The sequence below is a fragment of the Oryctolagus cuniculus genome, chromosome 4 (genome assembly GCF_051225735.1).
Source record: "Oryctolagus cuniculus isolate XC-2025 breed Fujian yellow rabbit chromosome 4, ASM5122573v1, whole genome shotgun sequence".
NCBI lineage: Eukaryota > Metazoa > Chordata > Mammalia > Lagomorpha > Leporidae > Oryctolagus > Oryctolagus cuniculus.
The window spans coordinates 60,671,103-60,694,802 of NC_142870.1; the positions used below are offsets into that span (position 1 = coordinate 60,671,103).

Consider the following 23,700-nt stretch of genomic DNA (forward strand, 5'->3'; position numbering starts at 1 on the left):
TTATTTTAAAAAAAAGTCACAATAATCTCCCTTTCCTCTTCTATCCTCTCCTTTCCTTACTATATGAGATCTACCTGTTTAATATTCTTTTAAAGAGAAAAATGCTTCTTCTTTCACACAAGGGCATTCTGTCTTACTACTTGCTGAAGGCCAGTGCTGGGAATATGCATATATCTCCAGACTGTTTGCATTCCCTATGTATTATGGACACGGTCTTACTCCAATTCCCTTTACCCTGCCCTACCCTTGTCCAACCTCAATGCCAGCACCCATGCATTCTTTGATCTGGATCATCAGCTTCAGTGCTGGAATAACCTAACCAAGTTAGGCATTCCCTGTGCATCATGGCCATTGTCTTACCTCAACTCCCTCTACCCGATCCTACCACTGACCCCATCCTACCATTCTTTCGTCTGTAACATCAGCTTCAACACTGCAATAACAGCAATCAAGTTATTGAGTGCTCACCAAGCGTGCATTAGTGATATGGTATTAGAATTAGGCTCATGAGCTGGAGACCATGTCCCTCCACGCTGCCCACCCCTATCTTATCCCACCTGTATACACCCACCTGTCAATCAGACAACGTAACCACTCCCCTTTTGGAAGTGAGTAAGAGGCATGGAGTGCCCTGGGCCTGCCCCTGCTCTCCTGTGTGCCTCTTGCCTGCTGCCCATTTTTGCTGCACTCCAGCCTGTAGACTCCTACATGTGGCCCCTGGTCTGCCCTCTGAGATTCTGGTACAGAATTTCCCATTTACCCTTCCTAGGTACTTCTCCTTTAATAAATCCCTCACATTCCTGTGTATTTCTCTTGCTTCCCCAAATAAATTCTGAGCTTTACCATGTTGCTTGTCTCATTTGTGTCTATTCTTAGAATGCTTCTCTAAGCTTGAGGCAATAACTCGAACTATTAATTTTAAAATATACTAGATGATAAGATTAGGAGTCACCCTACAGAAAAGGAGAATGGAGAGGAGGAAGGATGATTTTTTTAAAAAAGACCATTATTTTGATTACAAATGTCAACTGCCAGAACTTACTCTGACACTTCATGTCTAGCAGTTACTTGTATGTTTTTTTTTTTTTTAAGATTTTTTTATTTATTTGAAATGTAGAGCCAGAGAAAGAAAGAGGGTGAGACAGAGCGACAGATCTTCCATCTGTTGGTTCACTCCCCAAATGGCGAATGGAGTTGAGCCAGGCAGGAGCCAGGAGCTTCATCTGGTCTCCCACCTGGGTGCAGGGGCCCAAGCACTTAGTGCATTTTCTGCTATCTTCGCAGGCACATTAGCAGAGAGCTGGATCAGAACTGGAGCAGCCTGGACTAAAACTGATGCCCAGAGGGGATGCTGGCACTGTAGGCCGCAGCCTAACCCAATAAGCCACAATGCCAGCCCCTACTTTTGGTTTTATTCCTGAGCTGTTGCATAGGTTCATTGAGGCAGCTGGAGGTTTGCTATTCTAGGTACCATGCACTACAATTCTACTTTGAAAAATCAGAGAGATAAGTGCAATGTGGGGAAAGATGAAATAAGTTGCACACATCCACAAAGCAAAGAAATTCCAGAGCAAGAGTGAAATCTAAGCCTGATTCCAGAGCCATGTAAGAATCTCCAAGCCAGAACCACAGAAATTGTTTACAGGATCCTGGATGGACTCAGTCTTATGTCAGAAGTTAGTTGAAGCCAGTTTCTTACGTCTACCGATGGTGACATGATGAGGAATTCTGCCTTTTCTACCTTATCTTTTTTTTTTTTTTTTTTTTTTAAACAGGCAGAGTAGACAGTGAGAGAGAGAGAGACAGAGAGAAAGGTCTTCCTTTGCCGTTGGTTCACCCTCCAATGGCCGCCGCGGCTGGCGCACCGCACTGATCCGAAGGCAGGAGCCAGGTGCTTCTCCTGGTCTCCCATGGGGTGCAGGGCCCAAGAACTTGGGCCATCCTCCACTGCACTCCCGGACCACAGCAGAGAGCTGGCCTGGAAGAGGGGCAACCGGGACAGAATTCGGTGCCCCAACCGGGACTAGAACCTGGTGTGCCAGCGCCGCAAGGCAGAGGATTAGCCTATTGAGCCGTGGCGCTGGCCCCTTTTCTACCTTATCTAAGTGGTGCTATATAATGTGGTCCACTGAAGTGAATACACTTTTTCCTCATAAAGACAATAAAAGAGGTAATAGAATCTGTTTTATAGTTTTATAACATTTAATATGTTAACTATAAATCCTTCTTAATAATCTACTTTAGAAATTATTAGAAGTCAAACATTCACTTGAAATTAGAAATCTTGGTTTAATTTCTGCTGAAACCAATTCAAGTTGTAACACGAAATTAACTTTGAATTAACACCTACAATATATGAGATTAGAGCTTAAAGAAATTTAATGAGGATTACTTAGATAGAATAAAACAAGAAGCAAACTAGGTTTTAGAGACATATTTGCCACGCAACATTCTCTATGTCTGATGTAGTAATCCATAGCAATGATTAGAACATGTAAATTCACACAGAAACATTTACAAGAATCTTCATAAGACTGAACTCAAAATATTACTATTTCATACCTATTTAACTTATTAAAATGAAATATCACCTAAAAATGGTCATTCTAGCTTTTGAAAACAGCAACACCCCGTAAGAAATAACAGGAGTGGGCATTTGGCATAGTGGGTTAGTCACCACTTGGGAAGTTCTCATCCAATTCCAGTGTCCTATTAATGCACACTCTGGGAGGCAGCAGGTGATAGTTTAAGTAAGTTGGTTCCTGCCACCCATGAGGGAGACCTGAATGCAGTTGAGGGCATCAGCAATGAATCTCAGACAATTCTACTATTGTGGGCATCTGGGTAGTGAACTGAGGGTGGGAAGAACTGTGTTTTTCTCTTCCTTTCAAATAAAATGAATATATATATATATACACACATATATACATCTATATATGCGTATATATATATATATATATATATAATTAAAAAATTAGCCAGTATCTTAAGGCTTAGAATGTTAGGATTCTATTAGTGCTAAATCAACACAATGTGTTATCCAAGAGGTCTTCAATGAACCACTTTATTATATTTTAAGTATTTGTGAATTCCATTCAGAAAATAATTTTAATGTGCTGCTGACATATGACCAATAGTTCATGTTGTTCCAATGCTTCTCTCAAGAGAGGTGTGACCCGCTTACAATAAACAGAAAAAGGATAAAGGAAGAAAAATATCACTGAAACTAGGAAGAAAACAGAAAAAAACTAGCAAGTACCTCCAACTGAGATTCTAGTTTGTGGAAAATGTTTTTCAGGAAAAGCTTCCCATTTTCAGAGAACATTAAAAACTGTTTTCATAAGTGCTTTCTCTTACACTTATATCATATGCAGATGACTTTGGGGGAACCTGTGGAGACTCTCAGTTATAATAGATGATAATGAAGATGCCAAGGTGAGTCACTGGTGAAGAATCATAGCAAAGCACCACCAACCAGCCATCTCCTTCCTTTCAAATACTGTCCTAGATAGTTTGTTACCTTACAATGCCACTGTGGATCAAAACTGTTATAAAGGGAACAGACACTTAGCCAACATCTTAAGAAGTCAGTAGGGGTGCCCATGTCCCACATCAGAATACCTATTGTTCAATTCCTGGCTCCAGCTTCTGACTCCAGCTTCCTACTAATGCAGACCTGATACCCACATGGAAAACCCAGACTGAGTTCCTACCACATGGCTTTGGCCTGACCATTCCTGGTAACTGTATTTGGGGAGTGAAACAGAAGAGCACTCTCTGTCTCTTTGCCTTACAAAAAGCAAAATAAAATATCGTTATACAAGGTTCTCATTATCACCATACCTTCACATGTGCTCATGTGTGCACATACAAACACACACAGGAGTTGAGTACATGTCCCACTTCCCACTCCTTCCTTGTTTCCTGAATATAAGATGAGGTCACCAAGGTCAAGAAGGAAGAGACTAATTATTTTGAAGGAACAGACTAATCCAATAAGAGAACAATTTAAGATCAATAGTGATGGCATTATTTTAATATTAGTCTCCAAGACCAGCAGGTTAAGCTGCTGCCTGTAACACTGGCATCCCATGTGGGCGTTGGATGAAATCCTGGCTGCTCCACTTCCAATCCAGCTCCCTGCTAATGTGTCTGGGAAAGCAGAAAGGTGGTCCAAGTATATGGGCCCCTACCACCCACGTGGAAGACCTGGATGAAACTCCTGGTCCAACCCTGGCCTTGTTGGTAATTTAGAGAGTGAACCAGCAGATGCACGATCTCTCTGTCTCTCCCTTGCTTTGTCTGCCTTTCAGATAAATAAATTAAATCTTAAAAAAAAAAAAACAACAACAACAAAAAAAAACCACAATTGGAATCCCTTGGCACGTTTCTAACTCTCCCATTAGGGACAAGTCCGATTGACCATGTGCCAAACTGCACATCTCCTCCCTCTCTTATTCCCACTCTTATATTTAACAGGGATCACTTTTCAGTTAAATTTAAACACCTAAGAATAATTGTGTGTTAATTAAAGACTTCAACCAATGGTATTAAGTAGAATAAAAAAAATACTAAAAGGAATAAAGCAGTAAGTTGTTCCTTGACAGTCAGGACAAGGCCTGATCAAGTCATTGTTTCTCACAGTGTCCATTTCACTTCAACAGGCACTACCAAGACTGAACTATGTTTGGTGTTTTTAATGATGTGAAAAGTTCATTTTACCTGGCTGCCTAAAATGTACTGTCCCAGGCAAAAACAACTAATTCCAACAGCTGATTTATGATACGTATAATTATACAACTTTTTTCCCCCAAAATCTGATATAGCTAGGAGAGTTAAAAAAAAAAAAAACCAAAAAAAAAAAAACCAGCTGATTCTACCACTACCAAGTAATTAATGAGAGACATTTTTGGCAGAGGAAACCAGGGAAAGTGAAATAAATCTCTGGCAAATTGTCTACTGTCTTACCATTAAAATGAAATCATTACTTAGGACCTTCTTCCTGACTTCTTTTAAGTTCAAGTTTTAATGAGTTTTTGATTATTTATACCTTGGAGATAATTAAAAACCTGCAGGGAAGTGCCACACTAGGCAAAAACATCGAAGAAACAAAAAAATCACTGCCTGGCCTTTCTGCTGCCTCCCATCAGAGGAGTGTATAAGCACGTCTTTCAGCCTTTGCTTTGCATATTTCTTACCTTGGCTGCTTCTAAAGGCAAATCGTGGCGTCTATGTTTCCGCATCAGCACTGGATCAGAACCCATTCTACTGTGCCTTCCATTTACATTTGAACTAGCTGTGATTCCAGGCTTTGGAGAGCCATCTCCCAGGATGCGACAGCCCACCAACTGATTAGTCCCAAACACATCCCGAGGGCACCAGGCTTCAAGAGGCATTGGCTGGTCTCTGCAAGGCACACTTTCCACATGATGGAAGTGTCTGCTCAGTCTGTTTTCAGGGGGGATTGGGGGAGGTCTTTCCGGTGGAGGCGGAGGAGGATCTCTTAAGGGAGGAGGTGGTGCTGGGAGTGGTTTATCTTGTTTTCTCACCATGCAAGGAGAAGACTAAAAAGACACAAGAGAAAAAAAAATCCTGAAAATTGTACCATGTAGGCAATAACTTCTGTACTAGCATATTACTGCTTTTGTTTGCTAAATCATAATGGAGACTTTAGATTCCTAGACCCGACTTTTAATAACTTTCTTTTTAGCATTAGTTAATGAAATTTTTAAACTTTAATGAACAACTCATACACATATTTCATTGGGCTTTTTGAAAATTACAAATGAGTATATAAATGCAAATGTTATGATGTAGAAACTACACAGAAAAAAGTAGATCAAAATTATATCATGACTCCAATGTTATAACGATTTCATGGAAATAATTTATTTACTAGCATGTTTACAAATGAAATCCACCAAAATATCTGCCATCATTTTACTTTTCAAAGACCAATTTGCTTTGTAATACTTCCGGAAAATTAGGAGTATTTTTTAAACTTTTGTTTTCATTATTGCATTATAGAACACCTGATATGAAAAAATTTGTTCTGGTTTTGGTGTTTTATCATTTATTATGAGAATGCTGGCAAAAAATCACATATGATAAAACAACATTACTCATATAATTACTTGAATTTATTAGATTTTTGAAATGAAAAAAGAAAAGTCAATCTGATACTAACATGGAAACATGAAGATATAAACCGGTAAACTGAATCTGTGTGGCTCTCAGAGCTTTCAATCATTATTAGAAGATTCATCTAATGAATGATTTGGGCCTTTAATATTTAAAAATACTAAAAATTTTGTTTTGTTTACATAATTATGAATGACATTCTCTAATCACTTTAAGTGCTTTTAAAATGAAGTGAATTGTAATGTAAGCAAATATTACTAAAAATATTATCCTTCCAACCAATTTTAGACTATAAAGCATCTAAAAATGGAATTAATTTCTAAAATTTTAATAATAGTAATATATACCCTTATCAAATTTGGAAAAAACTCCATATAGAACTAAAATAAACTGTAGGCTTAATTTACAGTTAGAATTATATCTTTAATATTAAACAATAATGTAATTACTTTACAAACACTGTAATTCATAGTAATTAATTCTGCCACATATAAAAAGTACATATAATTCCCTCTTCTGAGTCACCTTGAAACACAGGTGGTAATTTATCACACCTTAAACCCTTATGCAAATATACTCCCATATCACATTTTTCTTGTCATGACATTATGAAAATGAGTGTAAAATACCATTTGATAACAGCATGCAAATTATTTTAATGCATATAATGACCTTTTAAATCCATTTTACAGAACGACATTCTATTTATTTGCCAAATCAGGGGCTACAGATATGTGCTCTGACTAATTATGTAACTTTTATGGTAAGAAAGCCAGGAATATGACAGTAGGCTCAACACAAACAAATGAGAAACTCACTGAAGTTACTCATAAACAATTAAGAATACAAGAAACATGAATAATAGAATGTAAAAAAACCCAATCAATCAATAATAGTCATATAAAGTCAATATCTGTGTTTCCAGGACAACGATTTACCTTCGGCGAACCAGTTGGGCTACCACAGGGAGAACGGGCTATGCCCTTCTGAATTAGATCCAGGCGAGGAGGCACTGGTGGCAGGCTGAGATGCGGGATTTGGAGAGGATCTGCCTGAGGCTTTCTTCTCTGGGCAAGGGGAGAGGACCCAGGTGATGTGACTGGTGAGTTTTGCCTGTCGGTGCACTAGAATAGCAAAGAGAGAAACACACTCCTGTTTATTCAATGTGAAGAATGTGTCTTTCAGTCCTTGTGGAAGGCATTTGGTTTGGATAAGTGTTTGCCATTGCATATTTGCTGAAATAAACTACTTTAGTTTCCTCTGATTAACAGATGCAAAGAGCCTCTTATTGTGCTTTAGGGTTAGTATTATGTAAGGAATAGATTTAATAAGTTTCTTGTACGAATTGCCTAGGAAAGAACAGCAAAAGTGTAAAGACAGTCAAATGTAGGAAATTTTTCAAGAAACCTGTTATGAGTTTTATTTTATAAGTAAACCAGAAAAACACAAAGCAGCAATGCACACTGCTCTTGGTTATCTGTAATATAAAATTTCCTTAGAGCTTTGTATATTCTAAAATTAGAAATTGCCTCGTTTCATAAAAAATATGTTTCAAGTGCATAGTTTATTTTCCTGTAAGTCAGTTAAGTCAGGAGAGGTTTTTTTAAAAATGTTTATTTGAATAAGCATGCTTGAACCCTAATATACTTTCTTAAGTCTTCACATAGAAAAGAAATCCTCAAGTTAATTTTTTTTTGGAAAAACAATGAACTAAATGTAGTAAAGTCTATCTGCTAAAAACTGGTAAGTTTCTATGTTACCAGATGTTTCCTATCTTTGTCAGGTATTTAAACCAGCACCAAAACCCAGTAACAAATACTTTAATTTGTACATATGCTCATGTAACACTTTCTATTTAGGGGAGATTTGGTTTATTTGTGTGTGTGTGCAGGCACATGTGCACGTATCTGTGTCTTAAGGTGGCATAACCTGATCCCTATTTGGTATAAAAATCATCCCAGCTAATCAAATAACCTTAATATAATAAATATACTGTTCTAAACTACCAGACAGTTTGTAGCTACACTGCCAGTTCTTTGAAGATCTAGGTTTTTTGCTTCCATTCGTTTTTTCGTTTGTTTCAAGTGCATAGTTTATTTTCCTGTAAATAACCTACCATGCTTTGATATTCATCTGTTTGGGAATCCTTTTTAGTAGTCATATTAATAAAGAATTTACGCTTGCCCCTAAGTAACTTTCCTCTTAACATCACCCACCTTTATAAAAGTTGATGTCTGTACCTGATGATTTAATTTGAATTTTAATAATACCAAGGAATATTTAATAATTCTGGCTAATAGATGTGTATTCAAATCCACACTTAGTTACAATGTGTCTTTTATCTTAATTAGCTAAAAATCATACTTCATTCAACTTTTTCAGTTTTTAGCTCATGTCCTATGCCATAGGATCATAAGCTACAGATTTCATCTAGGGCACTACATTAGTTTTAGTCATCAACTCTCCTTAAGAGTTCCTTAGACATTATTTTTCTTGGATGGGGGGGGGTGCCTTAATAGTTTTGCTGAGTATTGGTTAGGTATTTTATTTTATTTTTTATTTTATTTTTTATTTTTTTTTGGACAGGCAGAGTGGACAGTGAGAGAGAGAGACAGAGAGAAAGGTCTTCCTTTGCCGTTGGTTCACCCTCCAATGGCCACTGCGGCCGGCGCACCGCGCTGATCCGATGGCAGGAGCCAGGAGCCAGGTGCTTTTCCTGGTCTCCCATGGGGTGCAGGGCCCAAGCACCTGGGCCATCCTCTCCACTGCACTCCCTGGCCACAGCAGAGAGCTGGCCTGGAAGAGGGGCAACCGGGACAGAATCTGGCGCCCCAACCGGGACTAGAACCCAGTGTGCTGGCGCTGCTAGGCGGAGGATTAGCCTAGTGAGCCGCGGCGCCGGCCTTAGGTATTTTATTGAATGTCCTTTTATTGCGGTTTGTCTGATGGTTGGCTTTTGATTTTAAGTTTTTGGAAGGAAGACCACTGAACTGAAGTACCATTCTGACGACACCATGCCAAGGACCCATACAAACAACAGAACTGATTGCGGTCGATGTTGACCTTGCTTACTCGCCTGAGGTACTGTTTATCAGGTTAATTCACTGTGAAGTTTCTTGCGTTTTTCTCTTCCTTCCCATACTGTACTCTTCGCAAGAAAGTCATTGCACAGCCCACACATAAGGAATGCACAGTTATGCTTATTTTGTAAAGGCCTTTGAAAAATAAATTTGAATGGCTACTGGGTATTTATAGAAAGTGAATGAAATAATTACATCACAGAGATATCTATAGCCCAAGGTTTACTGCAGTGGTATTTACAATACCAATGATATGGAATCAACCAACATGTCAAATAGTAGATGAATGGATAAGGAAAATGTGGTATATATTTACCATTCTTAAATTTTTTTTAAAAAAATTACTTATTTGAAAGAGCAGAAGCAGGAGAGAGAGAGAGAGAGAGAGAGAGAGCGAGCGAGAGAAAATCTTCCATTTGCTGGCTCACTCCACAAATAGCCACAATAGCCAAATCAGGGATAGGCTGAAACCAGGAGACAGGAACCCCATTTGGGTCTCTCACATGGGTGACAGAGACCCAGGCAATGCTGCCATCATCCACTGCCTTCCCAGGTGCATTAGCAGGAAGCTGGATCAGAAGCTGAGCAGCTGGGACCTGAACTGGCACTCTGATAAGGGATACTGACATTGCAATCAGTATCTTAACCTGCTGTACAATACTTTCCCTTTTAAAAAATTTATTTGTTCATTTATTGAGCATCCAATGTAAAGGAAGAGAAGGAGAAAGAGAGATCTTTCATATACTGGTTTACTATCAAAATGCTGTAACAGCCAAAGCTGGTCCAGGCTGAAGCCAGGAGTCAGGAACTCCCTCTGTGTCTCCCACATGGGAGACAGGGGCCCAAGCACTGCTGCCATGCCAGGGGCATTAGCAGGAAGCTGAATCAAAAGCACAGCAGCTGGAAATTGGACCAGCACTCCCAATATGGTATGCTGGCACACTATAGTGCTGGCTCTCAAAATAAAATTTTATTCAACATAATAATGAAATCCTGTCATGTTCAGCACATGGAAAGAACTGGAGGACACTTAAGTTAAATGAAATAAGCAAGTCACAAATAAACAAATCCTGTACATTCTGAGTCATGTGTGGAACCTGAAAAAGTAATCTCATATTAAGGACAGAGATCCTACATGAGGAGTAAGTGCACAGTGACTCCTGTTGTTGACTTAACAAATTGACACTCTTGTTTTAGGCATCAGTAATCTCCCTAGGCTCCAGTCATAAGTTTCCAAGGCCATGGAAGCCCCCTGAGCTCTCAGACTTTGATCTTATTTCGACAAGGCCATAATCAAAGTGGAAGTTCTCTCCTCCCTTCAGAGAAAGGTACCTCCTTCTTTGATGGCCCATTATTTCTACTGGGATCTCACTCGCAGAGATCTTTCATTTAGGTCCTCTTTTTTTTTTTTTTTTTTTTTTTTTGCCACAGTGTCTTGGCTTTCCATGCCTAAAATACTCTCATGGGCTCTTCAGCCAGACCTGAATGCCTTAAGGGCTGATTCTGAGGTCAGAGTGCTCTTTAGGACATCTGTCATTCTATGAGTCTGCTGTGTATCCCGCTTCCCATGTTGGATCGTTCTCTCCCTTTTTAATTCTATCAGTTAGCTAGCCGGAGCCGTGGTTCACTAGGCTAATCCTCCACCTAGCAGCGCCGGCACACCGGGTTCTAGTCCTGGTCGGGGTGCCAGATTCTGTCCCGGTTGCCCCTCTTCCAGGCCAGCTCTCTGCTGTGGCCAGGGAGTGCAGTGGAGGATGGCCCAAGTCCTTGGGCCCTGCACCCCATGGGAGACCAGGATAAGTACCTGGCTCCTGCCATCGGATCAGCACGGTGTGCCGGCTGACTAAATAAAAGTTAAAAAAAAAAAAGTAATCTCATAGAAGTAGCGAGTAGAATGGTTGTCATCAGAGAACAGGAAGGGGAGGAGGGAGGTAGGTTAGAGGGAATTACCTTAGCTAGGAAGAATCTAAACATCTAAATGGTCTACAGCACAGGAGAGTAACTGTCATCTATAATATGTATATAGGGAGTTTTCAAAATAATTAGAAGTGTTCCATGGTAGTCAACACATAAAATGACAAACGTTCAAGATGGGAATGCTAATCATCTTGACTTGACCATTACACTTTGTACACATATATCATGTTATCACACTTTTACATGTGTAAAAATATATTCTAAATTTAAAAAGAAAAATAAATTTCAGTGACTCACCAGAAGTTTCTAGTCCATATTTCAGATATAACCGAATATTTTTATGACTGCTAAACTAAAAGTTGGTACCAAATAACTTAACATAATTCATTAAAATCATACAGGCTTTTATATAACAATCCTAAGAACATCTTCCTTTGAGCAATTTTGTGATTCTTCTACTACATATATTTTTATTACCTTCATATAAATACAAATATTTTTTCAATTGTCACTATGCTGAAGGACAAAAAGTAGAATCTTACAGTCATCAACTTATTTTAATGACACCAGTAATTCCTAAAAAATAACAGTTCTACCCAAAAAGTCATGGTGCTTCACACGGTCACAGTTGGAAACCTGTGGAGCAAAACTGTTCCCCAAATCATCAGAGCAGAAAGAATTCCTAATGTAAAGCTATTTGCATCCCAGAATTGTAGCACTGCAGATCAGATGTCACGGGGCATCTGATTCTCGACCTTTCATAGCTGCAAAAATGACAGTGTTCGCAAAGCAACAAAGCAACAAAGCAACAAACTGATACCTGACAAATATGTTTCGTTGATCTGGCTTCTATGTTTTACAAAGAAAAATCAAGAAGCAGAACTATTCATACACTTTCAAGCCAAATTACACACACGAGACACATACACACAGAATGCACAGCGCTTTCTTCATTTAGCTTGCAGACATTTCTCCGTGCTAGCTGCACGCACTGCAAAGTCTGCTAGATAGGATCTGGGCTCACCACAGCTTCACTTCAACAAGTATTTTCCCACTTCCCTTATTACCTGAAAGAAGGCACAGAATTGTAATGGAGCCAACAGCCTATCATCACAGTTTAGAACTTCACTTTCAGCTTAGACTGAATTAATTACTAATATTTAAGCAGTTACTACATTATGAGCATGTTTAAATAGTGAAATGGATCTGACTTGAAATATGTGAAGAGCTTCGATACTTAGTATGATGAAAATCCTCAGAGCAGAATTCAAACCAGTATGTGTGGTGAAGTAATAGCCTGAGTGTTTAGATTCTTTCATTAGATTCTTTTATTCTACAAGGGAGCTTCACAAAGTCTTTGGAAAAACGGAATTAAAACGTAAATTTATCTTAGTACAAAAAATATTTGAAATCCATGCAAATGAAGGATCTTCAGGAAATTCATGCAAACTGTGTATTATGAAAAAATTAGGAATGAAATTCCATTACTCCATGAACTTTTTGAAGTACCCTTTTATAACACTGATTCTTTATAATATGTGCATTTCTGTTGGTATTTTAAATGACTTAATTCTAGAATAACACAATTTTCCTCTGTACAGGTAGTCACTGGGTAGCAGTTATGTAAATTATTGAAATTGTAAATAACAACAGTAGCATTTTGTTGACAGGGAGTCATGAGTTTCACTTGTGGTTAACTAGCAAACTAAGCGCTGTGCCAACTAATTACAAAAAACAAACATCTTTTTTTTTTTTTAAATTAACCATAATAATAAACGTATAAAGTGACTTCAACACAGATTTCCTATGAACAGCACTTAAAGTTCAGCTAAAACATTAAAATGCAATTTATTATTGGAAAAATCATTACAATACTGTTACCTGCTGATCATAGATGATCATAGATGAAATTTAATCCATTTTATGGGGATATTATAAAATAAAATCTTCTGTAAAACACTTTATTTTTATTTGGATGATATAGTTAGGAACATTGACCAGAAGAGACAAAATGAAATCTGGTAAAACATATCCAGAGTTTCAGTCAGTCTGTTTTTCTTTAACATCAAAATATAATTCCATTAGAGATACCTTCAAATAAAATGTCCTGACCTTGTTGTTTCATATTTTGGCCTTGACAATTCTTCGTACCAACAGGCCTAAAGAAAGCCACCAGTAACAAAATCCAATATCTAAATAAATAGTTAAAAGTTTTATTCAAAATTCAAATAGAAATGACTCTCAGAGTATTTTCTGTTATTTACAAAGACTACTAAAGGTTACCAGAAAAACAAATTTAGAATTGACTTTAGCACCATTTTTCTTTCTCTTCTTACCCTAGCAAATACTGTAAATACAGAAATAACAAATAAAAAGAAAAGTAGTTTGGAAATTGAAATAGGCTTCTAAGTGTAGTTATAGATGTTGTCATAGTGTTTGCCATAATAAATGAATTTTACTGCTTTTGGTATTCAACACCTTGTGACTTTCAAATTTTCTGTTATTTCACTTTTTCTGTATTCACTATAAAATATAATCTCACTATAGTGAGAATTAATAGAAAATATAAGGTTGTGAAAAATACATACACATAGCCATTGGTAATGGCTCCTAGTCATCTAGGCAATTTTGTATCTCATCTATATTGGTTAGCATAAAGCCAAAAGAATTTTAGCTTCCATTAAACATTCTTGAAACAAGTTGTCAAAAGGGTGAATTATATGCATGTAACAGGCATTCACATGGGTATTCCCTTGCTATGAACACTTAGGTTCTGATTTTTTCTCTATTCTAAAACAGTATCATAAAAAAGTCTTTAATCATGCATCTTTTAAATTTAAAGGAAAGAATCATAGACTTTTTTTGAGCACAGGAAAATAAATTCATAATTGGGTCAGAGTTTATGAACATACTTAAAAGACTCTTCCTGTCCAGATGGCAAAACCAATTTATTCTCCCACCAGCTGTGTGTAATAATTACCATTACACAAAACTCAAAGGTGTATTTTTTTATTTTTACACACTTGATTGGAATTTTTAATGGCCTACATCAATGTTTAAATTTGAACTTTCTTGACACAGAATTAAAAAAAATTCATAATATTTGTTGAGCATGGGTATACTTCATTGAGTTGCTGGTTTTTATCCTTGTCTCTCATATCACTTTATTTCCTCATATTGATTTAAATGTGCTTTTTGCATACTGGGAGTAAGCCTTTATTTATCTGTTACAATTATTGTAACTACTTTTTTTTCCACTTTACTTCATTTTCTATTGCTTTCATGATAAAGATTTCATCTCTGCTCATCTGGTTTTTTTTTTATTTTTTTTTTTATTTTTTTATTTTTTTTTATTTTTTTGACAGGCAGAGTGGACAGTGAGAGAGAGAGACAGAGAGAAAGGTCTTCCTTTGCCGTTGGTTCACCCTCCAATGGCCGCCGCGGCCGGCGCGCTGCGGCCGGCGCACCGCGCTGATCCGATGGCAGGAGCCAGGAGTCAGGTGCTTTTCCTGGTCTCCCATGGGGTGCAGGGCCCAAGCACCTGGGCCATCCTCCACTGCACTCCCTGGCCACAGCAGAGGGCTGGCCTGGAAGAGGGGCAACCGGGACAGAATCCGGCGCCCCGACCGGGACTAGAACCCGGTGTGCCGGCGCCGCTAGGCGGAGGATTAGCCTAGTGAGCCGCGGCGCCGGCCTCTGCTCATCTGGTTTTGATCTCCTAATGAATAATGACAGGGTCATTTCCTTTTTTTGCCACTGCTTAAATGAACTACTTCCTTTGTCACTCCTTCCTTACTATCTGTTCATGCTTAAGTTATGGCAAATATAAGTAAACTGTGGAAAGATTAACTAATATGATACAATGGATAGAATGTGAAATTTACTGTATGGAATCTGTTGTACAATATCCAGAGTCATTTATTTAGAGGTAAATTCAGAAGTTAAAAAATCGAATCATTCTTTCAGTTACACGGTATTGATTAGTGTAATTTCATTCTTTTATCTTGTTTTTAGGTAATTCTCTTTTTTTCCCCCTAGTATTACACTGCTTTCAGAACTTTAGAATGAATCATCTTATTTCATTTTGGCTCTTTTCAATACACAGAGAATGGGATCTACCTTGATTCTTGCCTGTATTATGATCATACTGGCTTATTTGTCTAACTAACCATTTCTCTTGAATGCTTTAATCCTGGCAGCTGATGAGTACATCTTTATAGTCTGGAATCTGGGGGCTTTAGAAATTTAAAGACCACATAGCATTCTTTTATTTCTACAGGCTCATCAATTTTTCCCAGCCCTTTGCTTCTGGAAATGATAAACACTATTCTTCATTTCTCTGACAAAATTTACAGAATTCTTTAGTACTTAGAATGTGATGCTAAAAACTACTAAAAAGACTAGATAAATCCTCATTTGCAATTTTAACAGAAAACCCTGAAAGAAAAAGCCAAAGTAGTACTCAAAAGCCTATCTCAGCACTTTGAGCAATTACTAATAATAATCGGGAATCACTCTATTTTAGTCACTCTTCTTTGGTTTCAGCCACACATTTCAAGAATGGTTTTATAAAAGCTTTAATAGGATCCATTATAATGGAAATGGCAAAACACTTGGTAAGAAATTTCAAGATCAGTCAAGTCATAATAAAAACAGGACAAGAGCAAACTCTCTTCAATTACTAATAAAATAAGGGTACTGACAATCCCAGAGATAATCAAAGACAATTTGATGATAATTCTAACAGGATTTTTACTTAATAAATTTTCACATCTGATCAATGTACATATACATGTTGTAAAAAGGTTGATGGGAAACACTCCGACAAACGTTTCTCTCTCTAAATGTATGAAAGTTAATGAAACACATGAATATATCTTGTTATCACATATATTACAATATTATAAGTACAGTTTCTTTGCCACTAAGTATTCTCTTATTTTTTTGTGCTCATATTAATTTGTGAACATAAAATCAAAACTACTTACCATAACAGCCTATACAGAATATTATTCAGAAGGTAGATACTACAAAAACCAACTGAGCGTGCACACATGCAAACACATACACTCATATCCATTCATGTGTACATTATAGTTTAAGTAGAAGTGATGTATGTTATTTATTTTGGAACAACTCTCAGGTCCCTTTCAGAAAGTAAATAAAAGTTCATATGAGGAATGTTGTGTATAAATGCAAAGTTTTCTGTTCATTCATAGTCACATTTCAAGAAGCATCAATCTGTAAGAATTTAGGGAGAAAAGCAGAATGAAACAGAAAAACACTCAAAGTAAGAGGAAAATCATGTTGAATTTCTTTCTGTGAGAACAAAAGGTAGGCACCCTGATATCTTACAAAAAATGTAGGTATTTCATCAGTGTATAAAATGAATGCACTAATTTAATACTTGAATTATAATCCATGTCCACCAGTAACTTCTGGAAATTTTCAAATACTACAAATTAGAAGCAATAAAGAAGACAGAGACAGATTCTTGACTGCAATAAGAGTTCATCTTTCTCTGAGGTTTGACAGAGAGGTGGGTCAACAAAATTCCCAATAGGGTCTGCTTTAAAGTAGTACAGTCTCACATGTGGAAATAACCCCAAGGGCACTGTTCTATTAAAATACTAAACACTGTTAACTAGGATACTGCTTCTCCTTGAAGTAATCTCTTATGGGAGGGACATAATCTCTAGGCTGTGATCAGTCTCCACAACCTTCAAATTTCTTTGAAGTTTCACATTTTAAACACATTTATATGAATTTTGCATCTTGAGCCAAATATAGGTGTGATTCTAATTTAAATTTATGGTCCCCTTCCCTTCATATATCCTACCCTTAAATCCTGTAGGAAAATGTAAGCTTCCAGAAATATATTGTGTTGGTAGTAGTGGTTTCTAATGCTATTTGGTTCACTCAGCTGTGTAACCATTTTTGAGAAGGCAGGGAAGGGTGACATATAATTCAGAAATATTTTCATAAAAATGGGTGCAAAACAAGAACATTCTGAGCATAAAGAAATAAATTGTAGACACTAAAAACAATCTTTAAATAAACACCTCTTGCTCCCAAAATACAAAGTAAAGCTGATGTCATGAAGAAATTACTACCTGGGTACTCTAGTTTTTTGTTCTACTTTACAGAATACTTAATCATTTCAATTTACTTATATAGAAAATAAAGACATTTCAAGTTTATTTACTCCTAAAATAATATTTCAGCTGATATGCTGGCAATTTTGCATTTTCTATAAGTTTGAAACATAAAACACAGCTTAACAGCATATTATTTTATTTATTTATTTTTAAATTTATTTGACAGGTAGAGCTATAGACAGTGAGAGAGAAAGAGACAGAAAGAAAGGTCCTACCTCCGCTGGTTCACTGCCCAAATGGCCGCCAGGACCACTGCTGCGCCAATCCAAAGCCAGGAGCCAGGTGTCTCCTCCCAGTCTCCCATGCGGGTGCAGGAGACCAAGCACCTGGGCCATCCTCCACTGCCCTCCCGGGCCACAGCAGAGAACTGGACTGGAAGAGGAGCAACCGGGACTAGAACCTGGCGCCCATACGGGATGCCGGCACCACAGGCGGAGGATTAACCAAGTGAGCCACGGCACCAGCCCAATAGCAAATTATTTTAATATGATCATACAATGAAATTATATCCATGTAGGCAATGCTATTATTAATGAAATACAACCAACTGCTTGTTATAACACAGTTTTGCTCTCTAATTCTTCCTAAACACCAACACTTCTATCTAAAACAAAAAACTGGGGCCAGCGCTGTGGCATGGCAGGTAAAGCCGCCACCTGCAGTGCTGGCGTCCCAATAGGCGCCAGTTTGAGTCCCAGTTGCTCCACTTCCGATCCAGCTCTCTGCTATGGCCTTGGAAAGCAGTAGGAAGAGGGCCCAAATCCTTGGGCCCCTGCACCCGTGTGGGAGACCCAGAAGAAGCTCCTGGCTCCTGGCTTTGGATCAGAGCAGCTCCAACCTTGAGGCCAACTGGGGAATCAACCAGCAGATGGAAGACTCACTCTCTCTCTCTCTCTCTGTAACTCTTTCAAACAAATACATAAATCTTAAAAAAAAAAAAAAAAAAAGGAGGAATCTGGAAAACATCATGCTGAGTGAAATAAGCCAGTCCCCAAGGGACAAATATCATATGTTATCCCTGATCAGTGACAACTAACTTAACACCAAAAAGTAAACCTCTTGAAGTGAAATGGACACTATGAGAAACAATGTCTTGATCAGCCCTTGTCCTGACTGTTGAGGAATAACTTACTATTTTATTCCTTTTAGTATTTTTTTGTTCTACTTAATACCATTGGTTGAACTCTTTAATTAACACACAATTATTCTTAGTCATTTAAATTTAACTGAAAAGTGATCCCTGTTAAATATAAGAGCAGGAATAAGAGAGAGACGTACAGTTTGGCACATGCCCACTCAGCCTTAACCCTAATGGTAGAGCTAGAAATGTGCCAGGGGATTCCAATTCAATTCCATCAAAGTGGCATGTACTGATGCCATCTTACTTATTAAAGTGATCAGTTTAAGTTCATAATTGATCAAAAAATATAGGGTTAAGTGTCAAAGGGATTACATAAATAAGACCAATGTCTGCAAATAATAATTGATAGAATTAAAAAGGAGAGAATGATCCTACATGGGAAGCAGGATATGCAGCGGACTCAAAGAATGGCAAATGCCCTAAACAGAACTCTGGCCTCAGAATCAGCCCTTAAGGCATTTGGATCCAGCTAAAAAGCCCATGAAAGTTTCATGGGCATGGAAAGCCAAGACATGGTGGCAAAAAAAAAAAAAAAAAAAAAACAAAAAACTAAATGAAAGATCACTGTGAGTGAGATCCCAGCAAGAACGGGCCATCAAAGAAGGCAGTACCTTTCTCTAAAGGAAGGAGAACTTCCACTTTGAATATAGCATTTTCTAAACAAGATTGGAGTTGGTGAACCCAAGAGGGTTCCATAGCCTTGGCAGCTCATGGCAAGAGCCTCGGGTGATTAGTGACGTCATAAATAAGTGTGTCAATTGTTAAATCAACAATGGGAGTCACTGTACACCTGCTCCCCATGTAGGACCTGTGTCCTTAATGTGTTGTACTATGCAAATTAATGGTAAAACTACTACCCAAACAGTACTCTATACTTTGTGTGTCTTTGTGGGAGCAATCTGTTGAAATCTTTACTTAGTATATACTAAGTTGGTCTTCTTTATATAAAGATAATTGAGAATGAATCGTGATGAAGAATGGGATGGGAGAGGGAGTAGGAGATAGGATGGTTGCGGGTGGGAGGGAGGTTACGGGGGGAAAAGCTGCTATAATTCAAAAGTTGTACTTCGGGAATTTATATTTATTAAATAAGAGTTAAAAAAACTTTCATGAATGTCTCAAAAAGTCTGATGTTAATTATTAAAACACAATGGTACTTGTGGAACTTTTAACACCATATATATAAAAATGTAACAACCAACACTTCGCATTTACCAGATGCCCAGACTGTTTTAATAGTTCTATATGTATTAATCATTCAATCTTAATACGAATAGGTAGGATTTTGCTGACAAGGTACTTGAGGCACCAGCCAGGCTAGCAGAGGTGGAGTGTGGGAATCTGTGGGTTTTAACAGGAAGTAGTTTAATAATGCAATTCATATTGATAATACCAGTAAAACTATAACATCAATCCAGGCCATTTGACTCCAAGGTTTATAATTCAACTTAAGAATGGAACAGCACCAGTGTCACCTCCTTTTCTAGGGCCTACGTGTGCTCAGGTACCATGTGAAGCTCTGATCAGGAAAGGAGGACAAAGACACAGCTCCTGCCCTCAAGGAGCTGACAGCCTACCAGAGGACGTAAATTCCAAACTGAGAATAAGCATTCGAGTGCTTGCTGCTCCTACCACACTATGTATTCAAACCAGTTCTGTGGAGTATCTAACCATGTCTTCAAGGATTCCTATGACATCATACAATACTTAGAGAAGGTAGCTGCTTCTTTTTTTCATCTATAAAGAAAATACCAGTATTCTGCATTCAGAGCTTTGAGAAAATTCATAACAGAATGCAATTAAAACAAAAACCTGTGCTTTTAGATTGCTACTGTCATTCTTGACTCCAGCTAAGTGTTACACTAAGAGGTGAGATCTACTGGCACTGTGGTCAGAAAAACTTTTCCTCGGTGAGTTACAGGATGGGTAACATCTCTTGTCTTGCCACTCAATGGCAGCATTATCCCCCATATGTCTGTCATTGTGAGGTGCAAAAAATGGTCTTGTTATTTCTGAATATCCTCAAGTAAGTAGGACTGTCAAGTTGAAAACCATGTTATACCATTTGGGAAGTTTAATTTTATTTTGTTTTTCATTTTTCCTGTAATCTTTGTTCTTACTGCCCTACCATAGACTCTAGTCCTGAGGCTGTAATTCAAATAAAAAACATAGGAAGTCAAAACCTTCTACAAAAGATGCAAAAACACTGATCTAAACAGATAAATCTTACTTCAGGATCAAGAACAACATAGAGCATTTCTCCATACTTATTATTAATAGAAAAAGCAATAATTAGATAATAATAAATAGTTTTAGTTAGCAATATGTCTCCTACTTGATGAAGGCAACATTAGGAAAATGTATATTAAAAGAGAATAGTTCCCATGATCTCTGGGCATATTAATTTTTGTCCTAATATGGTCCTTCATTAAGATTTTTAAAAATCTTAAGAAAATGTCATGTATAAGACATTAGGAGTTAATCTAGGGTTCATTCAGTGGGTCAATCTATCATAGGACTTATTTTGTACGTAATCTTATGAATCTAGTGATTAACATGTTCTATCAACACAATAGCTAATAAACTGTTTGACTACTCATATCTTTAGCAAAATAAAACAAAGTAGCATCAGGTACATTTTCTTAGCTCTGATCTGATAGAAATCGGACAGAGGCTGTGACTGTCCTACCAATCACACACTGGACTTTTCTGAAGGCTCGTGTCAGATCCAATTACCCTGGAAATCTGAAAGCTTGAGAACTCAGGCCATGATACAGATTAAGGCACAATCAAAAACATCTTCTAGTTAAAATCATATAAAATATCTTCCGCCTAGGAAGGCAACCAATCTAATATACTATAGACTCACTGGGTTCTATTTGCTTCTGTAAATAACAGAATTATTAACTGCTTTTAACTTACAAAATAAATAAATAAAACTACATTCTATATGTTCAGCATGCCACTGTTTATACACTCCAGCTGTGGGATATTACTACAGTAACAGGAATACAGAATCAGCTCAGTTCTCTATGCTATGATGAAAGCGTTACTAATTTAAAGAATGCAATATGCTGAAGACAGGCAGAAACAATTTCACAGTATAGTTAGTCATCAACTTGCTCATACAAGAGGAGAGAGATGAGATGAGTATTTGAAATGACAGGAAAGTAATTGAATCATTCTGTTGACAATGACTGACAGTCAGTCTTGAAGTTGAGAAACTGAAACATTTTAAACATGAATGAATGAATGAATGAATGCCCAAATAAGGCAACAGAATGATTGGTTAAAAAAAAAGTGATGAAGCAAATATGGATAGTAGAGCTAACTTTTTCAAAAGGGCTGATACTTGTTTATAACCTCTTGTAAGACAGATCTGAATAAAACTTATTCCTGTGACTTTTCACACACATCTAGTCTTCAGATTGGCAAAATTTTAAAAACTGCATATCAAGTCACTGCCCACAAGGAATATGTGTGAATGTGCTTCCACTAATTGGTTCATTGAGCAGATATTTACTGAATGTGGTTAGGTGCCAGGGGACACAAAGATGAAGAAGATAATGTCCCTGCCTTTAAAAATTAATATTAATGGAGAAGACAGTCCTCAAAGTAAAATAGAACAACTTAGTATGATTCCCGAAATAGAGGTTCAGATGAAATACTATGGGGACATACTGTCACAGCCATATTTTCCCATCATTCATAAAAGATTGACGCTTGGCTGCACACCAAAATGCAGGGTTTATTAAAAAGGTAAGTGGCAGATTTATGAAACAGTATAAAATTCATAATCAGTTTAATTGACAAGAGGCACATCACTTGACATAGAGACTGAGTTGACTATGATCCCCCACCTCAAAACAAATAATTAAAACTTCTTACATTTCTAAAATATTATTCCACCATAGAAACTATGGTACAGACTGTAGTGAAATATTTATTAGATGATATTGTTGACTGCCAAATGAGCCATAGAAGTATAACTTCTGGGATAGTAGTACCAGAGAGCTTTCTTCCTTTTGTGGGATAAACCAATAGAAAGGATTAATGTAAAAATTTCTCAGCTCCTTTGACAGAAGTGTACCAATGTGTCAGGAAGAACAAAACATGCATGGTCCAGGGAGAGGCTGAAAGGATCAGGAAAACCACTAGAGTCAACCTGGAACATGTGGCTTCTCATTTTATGTTACCAGCATTTACGTCCAACTGTCGATGCCAGTAGAGAAAAAAGGTTAGAGATTTACCTTGATTTAGTGGGAAACAGGCTAAGAATGCAGCTTTTCCCAAACTCATATAGAGCAAATGGTGCTTCCCTCAAGCAACAAGGAATAAAAAGTTCTTGAAAAAATTACTCTAAAGAAGAAGAAAATTCATTTAAGTAAAGGAAATTGAAATGCTTTTTTCCTAGCTAGAAAAAAACACTGCTACCTAAGTCACCTGAACTCCTTGAGCTACTACATGTTTCTCAAATACTTTTCTGTCGTTCCTTGTTACCCATGGGTTCAATAAATATTCCTTAAAAGCTCAGTGTATTCAGCACTTGGGATTGAAAACTTTTTCTTCAATGGTCACATAGTAAATATATTAGGTTTTGCAAGCAAGCTATAAAATCAAGGAAATTATGTAGATATGTATAATAATTATTATTTAAATATTTTATTATATATATTTAATATATGGTGCATATTTGCATTTAAATATATCAAAAGGCATCTTTAGTTTGCAGTAAAAAGGGCCATAAATAGTGAAAATTAGGCTGGCACCATGGCTCACTAGGCTAATCCTCTGCCTGTGGTGCTGGCACCCCAGGTTCTAGTCCCAGTTGGGGCACGGGGTACTAGTCCCGGTTGCTCCTCTTCCAGTCCAGCTCTCTGCTGTGGCCCGGAAAGGCAGTGGAGGATGGCCCAAGTGTTTGGGCTCTGCATTCCCATGGGAGACCAGGAGGAAGCACCTGGCTCCTGGCTTTGGATCTGCGCAGTGCGCCGGCCTCAACGTGCTGGCTGTGGCGGTCACTTGGGGGGTGAACCAAAGGAAAAAGGAATCCCTTTCTCTCTGTCTCTCTCTCTCTCTCTCTAACTCTGCCTGTCAAAAAAAAAATAGTGAAAATTAATAAACAATATGCAAATATTTTATTCTCTTATAAACTTACAGGAGTGCTATTTTTCTCATTTATTTCAGATGGAGATATGAGGCTCAGATACTGAGTCAAATAACTCAGTATTAACCCGTAAGTTGTAGAGTCAGGATTCCAAGTTGT

General features: G+C 37.5%; 1 protein-coding gene across 14 annotated transcripts in view; it reads right to left on the reverse strand.

The window, feature by feature from the left end:
* Positions 1-23,700, reverse strand: part of CBLB (Cbl proto-oncogene B) — a 234,226-nt gene that overhangs the window by 47,813 nt on the left and 162,713 nt on the right. For all 14 annotated transcript variants that reach the window (XM_089330699.1, XM_070072025.2, XM_002716724.6 and 11 more), the window contains 2 exons: positions 7,080-7,265; positions 5,199-5,564 (listed from right to left, as the gene is read on the reverse strand). In XM_089330699.1, the coding sequence (XP_089186825.1) occupies positions 5,199-5,564; positions 7,080-7,265 (552 nt within the window). The remainder of the gene's footprint in view (positions 1-5,198; positions 5,565-7,079; positions 7,266-23,700) is intronic.